The sequence below is a fragment of the Oncorhynchus mykiss genome, chromosome 8, assembly GCF_057628025.1.
Source record: "Oncorhynchus mykiss isolate SJ-2025 chromosome 8, ASM5762802v1, whole genome shotgun sequence".
NCBI classification, from domain to species: Eukaryota; Metazoa; Chordata; class Actinopteri; order Salmoniformes; family Salmonidae; genus Oncorhynchus; species Oncorhynchus mykiss.
In genome coordinates this window covers 64,481,602-64,498,388 of record NC_143029.1, presented here as the reverse complement: position 1 = coordinate 64,498,388, position 16,787 = coordinate 64,481,602, and the positions used below count along the sequence as shown (strand labels likewise).

At 41.2% G+C, this 16,787-nt stretch overlaps 1 protein-coding gene across 18 annotated transcripts in view; it reads right to left on the bottom strand.

Annotated features, from left to right (window-relative positions):
- The window catches only part of LOC110530308 (astrotactin-1), a 270,605-nt gene that overhangs the window by 178,635 nt on the left and 75,183 nt on the right, over positions 1–16,787 (bottom strand). For all 18 annotated transcript variants that reach the window (XM_036985941.2, XM_090182267.1, XM_021613237.3 and 15 more), the window contains one exon: positions 2,100–2,184. In XM_036985941.2, the coding sequence (XP_036841836.2) occupies positions 2,100–2,184 (85 nt within the window). The remainder of the gene's footprint in view (positions 1–2,099; positions 2,185–16,787) is intronic.

Below are 16,787 nucleotides of genomic sequence, written 5' to 3'. Positions count from 1 at the left end.
CTAGCCTTTTGGGGGTCTTAAGCGAGATTTGGTTTCCTGCAATTGTACACATTTTGCCATGGGGAGTAGAGAAAATGTTGCAATTTTAAAGGTCCAGTGCAGTCAAAAACGTGATTTTTTTCCCTGTGTTTTATATACATTTCCACACAATAAGCTTGGAATAATACTGTGAAATTGTGAATATGATGATAATACCTTTTTCGTGTAAGAGCTGTTTGAAAAGACCACCTGAAATTTCAGCCTGTTTTGGTGGGATGGAGTTTTGGACTTCCATGGTGACATTACCATGCGGTAAATTAGTCAATAGACCAATAAGAAAGAGATTTCCAAACCAAACTTTCCTTTTTCCAGTCCCCACTGTCAGACAGTCCTAGCTAAATTATTGCTTGAAAAATTGCTCTTTGCTAAGAAGCATTTTCTGTTTCCTTTTGACCATTTTCATTAAAAAAAAATCACAGTAAGGTACTTAACTGTTACCAGAAATGATTTGATATTGAGATAAAAATGGTTGCATTGGACCGCTAAAACACCATGGGGCAGAGAGAAAACGTTGCAATTTGATTAAAAAGATTATGCAATTCTACTCATTTTGAAAATTACCTGGCTAGACTAACTACCAATCTAAAAATTGTTAGCTGACATGGCTAATTGAATGACTGTCAGTGACTGACATCACAAGAGAAAAACTGCTGATGCACAACCACATTTCAAAATTGCACCTGGTGTATTCTGCTATTCTGACTCTCAATAGTAAGTTGAGACCCCGACTGAGTTCCAAAGTGACCGCTTATGTTGCTTATGCTTGGCACCGACCATGAATACACATGCATAGTTTCTGTTTTTCTTTAGTTGTCCATTAAATATTTATTTTTATTTTCAGCTCAAACATATAATAAAATGTTTGGCCTCTTTTCAGCACACCATCTCCCAACAACATTTCAACCAATCCCCCAAAATGTGGCAGATCAAGTAGCACTATGACAGATGCTGTGGGTTCCTCAGTTGCCTGACATGGGATGTGACTTAGGCTTGTGTCTATTTACCAGAGCTGGGAGAGGAGAGGGGAAGAATGATGGAGATTAATAAACACAGTCAGCTTGGGGACTTGAATCTGCTACAGTGTGAGAGAAATTGTGACAAGGAGCTGCTGCTTCTCTGAGTAAGCTGTTACTATTGGCAAAAGAGCAGCTAAAACCTGATAAAGGCCTTATACCAGAGGGGCCAGTCATTAAACATTTAAGTTGTGCCTGTAGGCTTTCCCTGTCAAAGACTGACTGCACAGGAGAAAGGAAAATCACTTGGGGAGGGAGGGAGATAAGGGAGGATGAGAAATGTGTGACACAATTCAGATGTATAGTGAAAAAAGCATATTTCTAACATCAGAACTGCGAAGGCCCTGTAGTAGCAGGCAAATTATTTTCAAGTGATGTATAAGGGTGATAAAAGTTGGTAGCATTCTAGAATTCGGAGAAGGATTTTAAAACATCCATCTGCTTGTACTCCACATTTCATGTTAGACCCAACTATAGTGTTCACAGTTCTGCTGTGTAATAAAGCTACAGCATTTATTACATTTTGCTATATTTAGAAATGTGGTGTTATCCAATTGGTAGTTATAGTCTTGTCCCATCGCTGCAGCTCCAGTATGGACTTGGGAGAGGTGAAGGTCGAAAGCCATGCGTCCTCCGAAACACAACCCTGCCAAGCCGCACTGCTTCTTGACACACTGCTCGCTTAACCCAGAAGCCAGCCGCACCAATGTGTCAGAGGAAACACGGTACAACGGGTGACCATGTCAGCGTGCATGCACCTGGCCCCCCACAGGAGTCGATAGAGCGCGATGGGATAAGGACATCCCGGGCAGTCAAACCCTCCCCTAACCTGGACAACGCTGGGCCAATTGCGCGCCGCATCATGGGTCTCCCAGTTGCGACCGGCTGTGATACAGCCCGGGATCGAACCCGGATCTGTTGTGACGCCTACAGTGCCTTAGACAGCTCCGCCACTCGGGAGGCTGTAATAAAGCTTTTTAACTAACAGCTGCCATGTCAATATCTGATTTAGCATACAGGACCATTAGAGGCCATATTGTCACTTACCCTTGATTTGGACCCCACTCGTTACGAATACAGAGATGCTTATGGACAGGGTCCTTCATGTAGCCATCTAAGCACAGACAGTCACCTGCAACGGGAGTACAATAAAACAATGGCATTCTCTGCAGTGGGATTGATTCACCTGTCTCCTTAATTACTCCAGGACTGTGATTATTTCTATTTGCCAGCAGCAGCACAGACAAAGGATGTGTCAGATATGGCACCATTTCACTATATATTTATAGAGCACTATAAAATGAATAGGGTGCTATTTTGGACACAACCCAAGAACTGTGCAGCATGGCTGGTCAGGCTAGTTCCTCTCCAGCAGCCTCCTGATCAGTGCTAGTTATTACAGCCATCAGAAACAGAGGAGCTGCTCTTTTCTGCTGATGCCTTCTGTCAGCACACAGGAGGAGGGATGTCGCCCTAACCTGATTCAACCAGATTGATGGGGATTCACATTGAGAGCAGGGACCTAGCCACTGTATACTTCCAATGACAGACATGCCGTGAGCGTGTTATACAGGGGATACGGGGGAGAATGCATTAGCTCCTGATTTTCAAATACAAATGTTAGTGCAAAGGTTAACTGTCACAGAATGCCAGGATGAAGGTAATCATATCTGATGTAGCTGCTCATATTTCCTGTACACAACTTCCTGGTAAATATATTGAATAACTTATATCTGTAAGCATGGTGTGTTAACCAGCAGTTGTTTTAGGGGTTTAAACAAGTCCAAGCATCAGGTATTCAGAGTTTGAATTCTAAATGGGATTTTTCAGAGCTCAGATTGAGTGGTAATTTACTCCATTTATAGATGGTGGGTGTATACAAATACGGATTAAGTGAAATGATGAGTCATACCATTTCAAACTTTCACCAGAGTTAGCTTTAACATTAAAATGCTAGTCTGGGCCCAACACAACATGCTACAATTACCATAATTAAGTACTCATTATGAAGTGATTTTTGCCCATTAATGTGATGCTATTACTTTTACTGCAAATGATGGAAAGTGAAAGTGTCCTAATGTGTTATACAGGTAATGTGTTTAAAAAAGGTTATGTTACTGGGTTCTTCGTGTCTCAAGTGACTGACTGAATAATAATGATATGTACTTAGCTTTCTCAACCAAATATCCAACTAAACGCCAGTAACATGACATGCACTTGACAATGGAGTTTCCTTGAACTATCAGTAATTATATCATATTATATCTTATGCAGTGACAATGCACAAACTCAATCTATAGAGATTAGATTTAGTAAATCCCAACACATTCATATTCCAAACACTCCTGTTATTTTTGAGTGCCACCTTGCATGAGTAAAGAAAGTGCAGCTAACTGCACATATTAAATCCCTTATCCATGACGTTTTAACTCAGAATGTATGTTGGATTCATAAAATGTTCAGGTCTGCAGACCATATGTAAACCAGAGAACAAAACAAAGTTTGTTTCTGTGTAATAAATGTCTGATATGTCTGAATGTCTGAATGGGGAAGCAGAATATAGCAGTAAGACGAACCATAAACAATAGCCTATAGCACCTCCAGCACTCATCCCAGCCTCACACAGAGGTATGTTTCAAATTCATAATCTCTTTTAATATTTGCAGAACCCCAGTTATAGTCACAACCCATCCCTGTTTTCATCAGCATCTTCTCCCTCCGAAGGATTGAGCCCGACTTGTAGTTAGCGAGCATCTACTACCTTGCAATCTTTCCAGGCACGGAGAGTAGAGAGGGATTCATTAAGAATGCATCATATGAAAAACACAATGTAATTAGGCATTGCACCAGGCCTACTATTCTATATTTCATTTTAAAAGAGAGGGGCTCAAATTATGTATTAAATTTTAAGGAATCCAGGTGGTCCCCCCCCCCCCCCAATGGACCAACTTTTTATTCATTTAGGTCTGAGAATTCACCTTTCAGCACACCGAAGACACCGGTCTATCTTGAATTATGGATGCGAACATGGAGAGAACTCATTTTTTCCCAAAAGTCAGACATTTCTACAATGATAATCAGTAGCATGGTACACACTTTCTGTACTAAAATGATCATTAGAGAGATTCAGTGAAGTCTACAACAGAGGTGAATAACTAAAAATCGAAAGAAAAATGAGTTTCCCCTCAGTCTGTTTTTATAGCCATACCAGAAAAAGGCATTACAATATAGCAGGCTTCATTGGTGAAAACCTACCCAGTATAATGAAATGTCTAGCTGAAAAACAACACCAAAACCTGGCAGTATTAATTAATATACAGTATCAGTCAGAAGTTTGGACATACTTACACATTCAATTTGTTTTATTGTTTTATTTTTTACTATTATCTACCTTGTATAATGATAGTGAAGACATCACAACTATGAAATAACACATATGGAATAATGTAGTAACCAAAAAAGAGTTCAACAAATCAAAATATATTTTATATTTGAGATTCTTCAAAGTAGCCACACTGCCTTGATGACAGATTTGCACACTCTTGGCTTTCTTTTTACCAGCTTCATGAGGTAGTCACATGGAATGCATTTCAATTAACAGGTGTGCCTTGCTAAAAGTTCATTTGTGGAATTTCTTTCTGTCTTAATGTGTTTGTGCCAATAGGTTGTGTTGTGACAAGGTAGGGGTGGTACACAGAAGATATCCCTATTTGGTAAAAGCCCAAGTCCATATTATGTCAAATAAGCAAAGAGAAACGACAGCCCATCATTACTTTAAGACATGAAGGTCAGTATATCCATAAAAATGTCAAGAACTTTGAAAGTTTATTCTAGTGCAGTCGCAAAAATCATCAAGCGCTATGACGAAATTGGCTCTCATGAGGACTGCCACAGCAAAGGAAGACCCAGAAGACTCTGCTGCAGAGGATAAGTTCATTAGAGTTAACTGCACCTCAGATTGATAGCCCAAATAAATGCAACAGACACATCTGACAAGTAACACACACAGACAATAGGTAACAAACACATCTCAACATCAACAGTTCAGAGGAGACTGCGTGAATCAGGCCTTCATGGTCAAATTGCTGCAAAGAAACCACTACTAAAGGACACCAATAAGAAGAAGAGACTTGCTTGAGCCAAGAATCACAAGCAAGGGAGCTTTGCTTGTGACACTGTCGGTGATTTATTTAGAATTCAAGGCACACTTAACCAGCATGGCTACCACAGCATTCTGCAGCGATACACCATCCCATCTGGTTTGCGCTAAGTGGGAATATCATTTGTTTTTCAACAGGACAATGACCCAAAACACACCTCTATGTGATGGTGCTACATCAGATGATCTGGCCTAAACAATTACCCGACCTCAACCCAATTGAGATGGTTTGGGACGAGTTTGTCCACAGAATGAAGGAAAAGCAACCATCAAGTGCTCAGCATATGTGCTAACTCCTTCAAGACTGTTGGAAAAGCATTCCTTATGAAGCTGGTTGAGAGAATGCCAATAGTGTGCAAAGTGGTCATCAAGGCAAAGGGTGGCTACTTTGAAGAATCTAAAATATATTTTGATTTGTTTAACACTTTTGTGCTTACTACATGATTCCATATGTGTCATAGTTTTGATATCTTCACTATTATTCTACAATGTAGAAAATAGCAAAAAATAAAGAAAAACCCTTGAATGAGAAGGTGTGTCCAAACTTTTGACTGGTACTGTATATGATATACAGTGTCTTCATTAAGTATTCACACAGCTTGACTTTTTCAACATTTGGTTCTGTTACAGCCTGAATTAAACATGGATTAAATTGAGTGCCACTGATGAACACACAATACCCCACAATGTCAAAGTGTTTTTAAAAAAAATGTTTTTTAAAAGCTATAATGTCTTGAGTCAATAAGTATTCAACCCCTTTTTATGGCTAGCCTAAATGTGCTTAACAAGTCACATAATAAGTTGCATGGACTGACACTGTGTGCAATAATAGCGTTTAACATGATTTTTAAATGACTAACCCATCTCTGTACCCCACACATACAATTATCTGTAAGGTCCCTCAGTTGAGTAGTGAATTTCAACCACAGATTCAACCACAAAGACCCGGGAGGTTTTCCAATGCCTCACAAAGAAGGGCACCTATTGGTAGATGGGTAAAAAAGCAGACATTGAATATTGCTTTGAGCATTGTGAAGTTGTTGATTACACTTTGGATGGTGTATCAATACACCCAGTCACTACAAAGATACAGGCGTCCTTCCTAACCTTCCTAGGCCAATGGTGACTTTAAAACAGTTACAGAGTTTAATGTCTGTGATAGGAGAAAACTGAGGATGGACCCACAACTCCACAATACTAATCTAAATAACAGAGTTTAAATTAGGAAGTTGGTACAGAAGAAAATATTCCAAAACATGCATCCTGTTTACAATAAGGCACTGCAGTCTATATTCAGAGCCATATTCCAGTAAAGCTTAGAGAGGATCTCATGTCAAACAGTGTTTTAGTAACATGGCTACAGGTCCCCCTGCCTCATCTAAAGCCCATTATTGTGGGTAGCTGCTATATACCACTAAGTGCTAACAGTCAGTATCTGGATAATATGTGTAAAATGCTTGAAAATAGTGATGCACCGATATGATATTTTTGGCAGATACCGATATCGGATATTTTCCTTGCCAAAAAAAACCTGATACCGATAACCGATATTTAACATTTTAGAGGCCTTTTAAGCGTTCTAGTACAGTTAAATAATTAACACACACACACATATGGATGCAGTGGTCTAAGGCACTGCATCTCATTGCAAGCCGCATCACTACAGTCCCTGGTTCGAATCCAGGCTGTATCACATCCGGCCGTGATTGGGAGTCCCATAGGGCGGCGCACAATTGGCCCTGCATCGTCCGGGTTTGGCCAGGGGAGGCCGTGATTGTAAATAAGAATTTGTTCTTTACTGACTTGCCTAGTTAAATGAAGGTTACACATACACACACCACACTGACCAAAAAGTTATTTTGTTGGCATTTACATTATGTCCCCATTACCAGTAAAACATCATCCAGACCTATTTCTTTCACTTACTTGCTGTGCTTTTTGCTGTTTTGTTGTGCATTCGTTTCATTCTCAACCAGGATTTCTATGGAACGCCATTTGGGTCTTTGCATATCAAAAAAGATACAAGTCAAATAACACTATTTGACGTGTCAAATAAGCTTGTTAACCAATCAGTACCTGAATATGACTGCATGTCACATAATAATTTAACGAGTTCATAAATTGTTTACGTAGTTATTACACATTGATTACACTATCACTCGTATTTCATATGTCACAACGATTCATTGATTCGTTTGCTATGATGCTGGTAAAGTTGTCTCGCGCACCTACAGTGCTGGTCATAAAAGGAGGCTAGCTAGCTCATGGATGCAAACAATGTTCTTCCCCCAAAACATTGCAACGACATAATCTGTTTCTGTAGCTATATTTAGCTAGCTAACTATATAGTTAGGTGTCATCATCTAAAATAACCCTAATTTAAAAGACAGGTCTTATTTGATTAATGATATCGAACCCATCTATGTGAAGGCAGCTACAATAAGGATTAGCCACAATAGGGGACTTTGCGGTTAGCCTTCAAAATAAAAGTATGTCATTGACAGTGATGAAAATGAATACAAATTGTAGAATTATGCCATAATTTAATAGATCATGCTAAATAAGGTTGGAATGTTGTTACATCAAATCAACAAAAGTTAATCATTTGTTAATTTGACAAAAAATCTGTTGAAATCACACTGGATATATTATACTTTAGAATTGCATTGGGGGCATACTTATTTCACCGTACAGCCTTACCTATGGATTATGCATCAGTGACATGAGGTATCAGTCTACTCAGTGACACCCCCCAGAGAACATTAGCATTGTAGCTCTTATTGCGGGACTCAAACAAATGTGAATTGAGTCACATATATTGTCTACCTATGTGTATTGAACACTATTCCAGAGGAAAAACAATACTGCGTGGATATTTTGGAGTCTGATAACTCTGAGGAGGACATTGGGAAAAAATATAGTGGGTATTGAATAGACTGTTACCCCATTTCATTGATCCCCAATCCTTAGGAAAGCTGAACAGTACAATATGAATGTCAATACACACAATAGGCTGACTGGGGAAGTGATTTCACACAGTCACAGTCCCGCGATAAGAGCTACAACACTAATATCTGTGTAAACTCTACACAGTTGCATTCTGTGGGTGTCACCGAGTAGACTAATGCTTCACATTCCATCCTTGTTTAACATAATCTAGTCTAAATATGCTATGATTCCACCTTGTAACCCTCTGCATCACCTTCAGAGGTACTTTTATTTTGAAGGCAAACCACAAATTCCACTATTGTGCCTAATCCTTATTGCGGCTAGCTTCACAACACATAACCCAAGCCTCACTAGCCAGATGAATGTTCTGAATTTGCACGTGCAAGCCAAGCGCCACCACTACTATCAGGATTACTAAATCATTGCTAAAAACAATGAAAATGACTGCAGTTTCTACTGGTCATTGTTTTCAGGCTGGTTGTATTGGTGCTAGCTAGGTACCAAGCTAAAGCTAGCTAGCTACCCCAGAAGTTGTGGTCAAACAAATAATGCTTTATTATCAATGCGGTATTGTAAACACAATGTTCGTGTCCGGTGTTTGCTTATTTGCAGACTTTTTTGTACAGCTTTGACAGTGCTACTGATAGTAGTGGTGGTGCTTGGCTTACATGTACAAATGCAAATTCAGAACACACAACATTCTATAATAGAACTGTGTTATTTGACATGTCAAATTAAAAGCTTATTTAACGTGACAAACAGTGTTATTGTCAAATAGTGTTGTTTGACGTGTATCTTTTGTTGACAAGCAAAGACCCAAACGGTGTTCCATAGTATGCCTTGAAGCTAATAGCAGTGACGCTATTACTGTGTAACTCTGGTAGGGCAACATCTGAACAATAGCGTACTTGGTAACGTTAGTGTACCGGTGCTTGACCAGTCGCAAAAGCCAATAAGAATAGTTGATTGTCAAGGGCAATGAATTCCACTGTGTTGCCGTAAATGGATTTCGCCTTTGAGTTGTCTCGTTGACATTTTCTCACTCTTTCAAAAGACTGCTTGACTTGTTGACTGCTCTAACCACACAGCAATTGTAGGCTAGGTTAGGAATGCTGTGTTGCACGTGTAGTGCAACATTTTACGTGGTGTCATTATGTCATGTGTCATGTACCTACGTTATATAGGTTGTACGTCAGCTTTGACATCGGTTTTTCAAATCGGTGTTAAACTAGACATCGGGCCGATACCGATGTTTGCATTTTTAGCTAATATCTTCGCATTCTGATATGTTCACCGGTATATTGTGCATCTCTACTTGAAAATGTTTGTGATATCAACAGAGAGGAACATTTTCTGGGTGACCTAAATATTGACCAGCTTTCATCAAACTGCCCACTCAAGTAAAAGCTTCAAACTGTAACAAGTGCCTGCTACCTGGTTCAGGTTATCAGTCAACCTACTACGGTATTTCTAAACAGCACAGAAATTAATCATCCACATGTATTGATTCCTAAGTCTTAATTAATGCGGCAGAAATCTGCTTTAAAGCAGTATCCAAATCCATCCGATGTAATGATCAAAATATGGTAGCCATATCTAGGAAAACCAAAGTTCCAAAGGCTGGACCTAATAACAGGTCCTACAAGAGGTTATATAGTGATTCCAACAGCATGTTGATGACGTAAAGAATATTTGCTTGTCTATGGTGTGTAATGAGGAGCAACCAGACACTGCACTTTACATATTTATGAAATTGCTTACTCCAGTTACTAAAAAGCATGCACTCATTAAGAAAATGATTGCAAGAACTGTTAAATCCCTGTGATGAGGAATTGAAAAATGTTATGGTTGAGAGGGATGAGGCGAAAGGAATGACAAATAAGTCTGGCTGCATAACTGATTGGCAAACCTACTGAAAATTGAGAAATCATGTGACTAAACAGAATAAAAAGAAGTAGAAACTATACTATGAAGCAACAATAAATAATATAAAGAATGATAGTAAAAAGCTTTGGAGCACCTTAAATTCAATTTTGGGCAAAAGGGCAAACTCAGCTCCATCATTCATTGAATCAGATGGCTCCTTCATCACAAAACACACTGATATTGGCAACTACACTGAACAAAAATATAAACGCAACATGTAAAGTGTTAGTCCCATGTTTAATGAGCTTAAATAAAATATCCTAGAAATGTTCCATATGCACCAAAAATTGTTTTATCTCAAATTTTGTGCACAAATTTGTTTACATCCCGGTTAGTGAGCATTTCTCCTTTGCCAACATAATCCATCCACCTAACAGGTGTGGTATATCAAGAAGCTGTTGTGTGGGCGAGCGGTTTGCTGATGTCATTGTTGTGAACAGAGTGCCCCATGGTGGCGGTGGGGTTATGGTATGGGCAGGCATAAGCAAAAGACAATAAGCACAATTGCATTTTATCGATGGCAATTTGAATGCACAGCGATAATGTGACAACATCCTGTCGCCCACTGTCGTGCCATTCATCAGCCGCCATCACCTAATGTTTCAGCATGATAATGCACTGCCCCATGACACAAGTATCTGTACACAATACCTGGAAGCTGAAGATGTTCCAGTTCTTCCATGGCCTTCATACTCACCAGACATGTGAGAATGAATGACGTGAGAATGTTTGGGATGATCTGGATCTATCTATGTGTACGACCGTGTGTCCAGTTCATGGCAATATCCAGCAACTTCACACAGCCATTAAAGAGTAGTGGGACAACATTCCACAGATCACAATCAACAGCCTAATCAACTATATGCGAAAGAGATGAGTCGCGTTGCATGAGGCAAATGGTGATCACACCAGATACTGGTCCACGCCCCTACCTTTTTAAGATATCTGTGACCACAGATGCATATCTGTATTCCCAGTCATGTGAAATACATAGATTAGGGTCTAATATTCTTGATATGAACTGCAACTCAGTAAAATCTGACCAAATTATGAAAAACAAGCATTGTAATTTTGAATTCTGTAATGTGAGTGCGGAAAAGGTGAAAAAATGATTGTTGTCTATCAACAATGACGAGCCACCTGGGTCTGTCAACTTGGATGGAAAATTACTGAGGATGATAGAGTACGATATTGCCACTCCTATTTGCCATCTCCTCAATCTAAGCTTACAAAAAACTGTGTGCACCCAGGTCTGGAGGGAAGCAAAGTCATTCCGCTACCCAAGAATAGTAAAGCACCCGTTACTGGCTCAAATAGCCGACCAATCAGCCTGTTATCAAACCTTAGTAAACTTTTGGAAAAAATAGTGTTTGACCAGATACAATGCTATTTTACAATAAATAAATTAACAACAGACTTTTAGCATGGTTATAGTAAATGGCATTCAACACGAACGGCACTTACACAAATGACTGGTGATTGGCTGAGAGAAATTGATAATAAAAAGATTGTGAGAGCAGTTTTGTAAGATTTCATTGTGACTTTTGACATTATCAATCATAGTATGCTTCTGAAAAAATGTACAGTGGGGCAAAAAAGTATTTAGTCAGCCACCAAGTGTGCAAGTTCTCCCACTTAAAAAGATGAGAGAGGCCTGTAATTTTCATCATAGGTACACTTCAACTATGACAAAATGAGGAATAAAAATCCAGAAAATCACATTGTAGGATTTTTTATGAATTTATTTGCAAAATATGGTGGAAAATAAGTATTTGGTCAATAACAAAAGTTTATCTCAATACTTTGTTATATACACTTTGTTGGCAATGACAGAGGTTAAACGTCTTCTGTAAGTCTTCACAAGGTTTTCACACACTGTTGCTGGTATTTTGGCCCATTCCTCCATGCAGATCTCCTCTAGAGCAGTGATGTTTTGGGGCTGTTGCTGGGCAACACGGACTTTCAACGACCTCCAAAGATTTTCTATGGGGTTGAGATCTGGAGACTGGCTAGGCCACTGCAGGACCTTGAAATGTTTCTTACGAAGCCACTCCTTTGTTGCCCGGGCGGTGTGCTTGGGATCATTGTCATGCTGAAAGATCCAGGAAGGAGGTTTTCACTCAAAATCTCACGATACATGGTCCTATTCATTGTTTCCTTTACACGGATCAGTCGCCCTGGTCCCTTTGCAGAAAAACAGCCCCAAAGCATAATGTTCCCACCCCCATGCTTCACAGTAGGTATGGTGTTCTTTGGATGCAACTCAGCACGACGAGTTGAGTTTTTACCAAAAAGTTATATTTTGGTTTCATCTGACCATATTACATTCTCCCAATCTTTTTCTGGATCATCCAAATGCTCTCTAGCAAACTTCAGACGGGCCTGGACATGTACTGGCTTAAGCAGGGAGACGCGTCTGGCACTGCAAGATTTGAGTCCCTGGCGGCGTAGTGTGTTACTGATGGTAGGCTTTGTTACTTTGGTCCCAGCTCTCTGCAGGTCATTCACTAGGTCCACCCGTGTGGTTCTGGGATTTTTGCTCACCGTTCTTGTGATCATTTTGACCCCACGGGGTGAGATCTTGCGTGGAGCCCCAGATCGAGGGAGATTATCAGTGGTCTTGTATGTCTTCCATTTCCTAATAATTGCTCCCACAGATGATTTCTTCAAACCAAGCTGCTTACCTATTGCAGATTCAGTCTTCCCAGCCTGGTGCAGGTCTACAATTTTGTTTCTGGTGTCCTTTGACAGCTCTTTGGTCTTGGCCATAGTGGAGTTTGGAGTGTGACGGTTTAAGGTTGTGGACAGGTATTTCATACTGATAACGAGTTCAAACAGGTACCATTAATACAGGTAACGAGTTGAGGACAGAGGAGCCTCTTAAAAAAGAAGTTACAGGTCTGTGAGAGCCAGAAATCGTGCTTGTTTGTAGGTGACCAAATACTTATTTTCCACCATAATTTGCAAATAAATTAATAAAAAATACTACAATGTGATTTTCTGGATTTTTTTCTCATTTTGTCTGTCATAGTTGAAGTGTACCTATGATGAAAATTACAGGCCTCTCTCATCTTTTTAAGTGGGAGAACTTGCACAATTGGTGGCTGACTAAATACTTTTTTTGCCCCACTGTATATGTTATGGCTTTACACCTGATGGGGGTCACCTTGGGGTCATGATAGGTGCTGCACCAAATCATTGATGTATTATTGCCATTGCCGTTGCCGCTTGCTATAGACCACCTTCTGCCCCCAGCTGTGCCCTGGACATCATATGTGAATTGATTGCCCCTCATCTATCTTCAGAGCTCGTGCTGTTAGGTGACCTAAACTGGGACATGCTTAACACCCCGGCCATCCTACAATCTAAACTTGATGCCCTCAATCTCACACAAATTATCAATGAACCTACCAGGTACAACCCCAAATCTGTAAACACAGGCACCCTCATAGATATCACCAACCTGCCATCCAAACACACCTCTGCTGTCTTCAACTAGGATCTCAGCGATCACTGCCTCATTGCCTGCGTCCGTAATGGGTCTGCGGTCAAACAGTCACCCCTCATCACTGTCAAACGCTCCCTAAAACACTTCAGCGAGCAGGCCTTTCTAATCGACCTGGCCCAGGTATCCTGGAAGGATATTGACCTTATTCCGTCAGTAGAGGATGTCTGGTTATTCTTTAAAAGTGGTTTACTCACCATAGATAAGCATGCCCCATTAAAAAAATGTAGAACCAGGAACAGACATAGCCCTTGGTTCACTCCAGACCTGACTCCCCTTGACCAACACAAAAACATCCTGTGGCGTACTGCATTAGCATCAAATAGCCCCCGCGATATGCAATTTTTCAGGGAAGTTAGGAACCAATATACACAGGTAGTTAGGAAAGCAAAGGCCTGCTTTTTCAAACAGAAATTTGCAGAATAAGACCACCTCCTCCCAGCTGCCCACTGCACTGAGGCTAGGAAACACTCACCACCGATAAATCCATGATAATTGAGAATTTCAATAAGAATTTCTCTACGGCTGGCCATGCTTTCCACCTGGCTACTTCTACCCCGGTCAACAGCCCTGCACCCCCCACAGCAACTTGCCCAAGCCTCCCCCATTTCTCCTTCACCCAACTCCAAACAGCTGATGTTCTGAAAGAGCTGCAAAATGTGGACCGCTACAAATCAGCCGGGTTAGACAATCTGGACCCTCTCTTTCTAAAATTATCCGCCGAAATTGATGCAACCCCTACTACTAGCCTCTTCAACCTCTCTTTCGTATCGTCTGAGATCCCCAAAGATTGGAAAGCTGTAGCGGTCGTCCCCCTCTTCAAAGGGGGAGACACTCTAGACCCAAACTGCTACAGACCTATATCTATCCTACCCTGCATTTCTAAGGTCTTCGAAAGCTAAGTTAACAAACAGATCACAGATTATTTCAAATCCCACCGTACCTCCACTATGCAATCTGGTTTCCGAGCTGGTCATGGTTGCACCTCAGCCATGCTCAAGGTCCTAAACGATATCATAACCGCCATTGATAAGAGGCAATACTGTGCAACTGTAGTCATCGACCTGGCCAAGGCTTTCGACTCTGTCAATCACCACATTCTTATCGGCAGACTCAACAGCCTTGGTTGCTCAAATGACTGCCTCACCTGGTTCACCAACTACTTCTCAGACAGAGTTCAGTGTGTCAAATCGGAGGGCCTGTTGTCCAGACCTCTGGAAGTCTCTATGAGGGTGCCACAGGGTTCCATCCTCGGGCCAACTCTTTTCTCTGTATACATCAATGATGTCGCTCTTGCTGCTGGTGATTCTCTGATCCACCTCTATGCAGACGACACCATTCTGTATACTTCTTTGGACACTGTTAACTAACCTCCAGACGAGCTTCAATGCCATACAACTCTCCTTCCTTGGCCTCCAACTCCTCTTAAATGCAAGTAAAACTAAATGCATGCTCTTCAACCGATCGCTGCCCACACCTGTCCGCCCCTCCAGCATCACTACTCTGGACGGTTCTGACTTAGATTATGTGGACAACTACAAATACCTAGGTGTCTGGTTAGACTGTAAACTCTCCTTCCAGACTCACATTAAGCATCTCCAATCCAAAATTAAATTTACAATCGGCTTCCTATTTCGCAATAAAGAATCCTTCACTCATGTTTCCAAATATACCCTCACTAAACTGACTATCCTACCGATCCTTGACTTTGGCGGTCATTTACAAAATAGCCTCCAACACTCTACTCAACAAATTGGATGCAGTCTATCACAATGCCATCCGTTTTGTCACCAAAGCCCCATATACTACCCACCACTGCGACCTGTATGCTCTCGTTGGCTGGCCCTCGCTTCATACTCGTCGCCAAACCCACTGGCTCCAGGTCATCTATAAGACACTGCTAGGTAAAGTCCCCCCTTATCTCAGCTCGCTGGTCACCATAGCATCACCCACCTGTAGCACGCACTCCAGCAGGTATATATCTCTGGTCACCCCCAAAACCAATTATTTCCTTCCAGTTCTCTGCTGCCAATGACTGGAACGAACTACAAAAATCTCTGAAACTGGAAACACTTATCTCCCTCACTAGCTTTAAGCACCAACTGTCAGAGCAGCTCACAGATTACTGCACCTGTACATAGCCCACCTATAATTTAGCCCAAACAACTACCGCTTTCCCTACTGTATTTATTTTATTTATTTAGCTCCTTTGCATCCCATTATTTTTATTTCTACTTTGCACATTCTTCCACTGCAAATCTACCATTCCAGTGTTTTACTTGCTATATTGTATTTACTTTGCCACCATGGCCTTTTTTTGCCTTTACCTCCCTTATCTCACCTCATTTGCTCACATCGTATATAGACTTGTTTATACTGTATTATTGACTGTATTTTTGTTTTACTCCATGTGTAACTCTGTGTCGTTGTATGTGTCAAACTGCTTTGCTTTATCTTGGCCAGGTCGCAATTGTAAATGAGAACTTGTTCTCAACTTGCCTACCTGGTTAAATAAAGGTGAAATAAAAAATAAAATAAAAAACATGAGGTCTAGCATTGTCTTGCATTAGGAGGAACCCAGGGCCAACCGCACCAGCATATGGTCTCACAAGGGGTCTGAGGATCTCATCTCGATACCTAATGGCAGTCAGGCTACCTCTGGCTAGCACACGGAGGGCTGTGCGGCCCCCCAAAGAAATGACACCCCATACCATGACTGACCCACCGCAAAACCGTTCATGATGGAGGATGTTGCAGGCAGCAGAACGTTCTCCACGGCGTCTCCAGACTCTGTCACGTCTGTCACATGTGCTCAGTGTGAACCTGCTTTCATCTGTGAAGAGCACAGGGCGCCAGTGGCGAATTTGCCAATCTTGGTGTTCTCTCGCAAATGCCAAACGTCCTCATACCACCCTCATGGAGTCTGTTTCTGACCATTTGAGCAGACACATGCACATTTGTGGCCTGCTGGAGGTCATTTTGCAGGGCTCTGGCAGTGCTCCTCCTGCTCCTCCTTGCACAAAGGCGGAGGTAACGGTCCTGCTGCTGGGTTGTTGCCCTCCTACGGCCTCCTCCACGTCTCCTGATGTACTGGCCTGTCTCCTGGTAGCGCCTCCATGCTCTGGACACTACGCTGACAGACACAGCAAACTTTCTTACCACAGCTCGCGTTGATGTGCCATCCTGGATGAGCTGC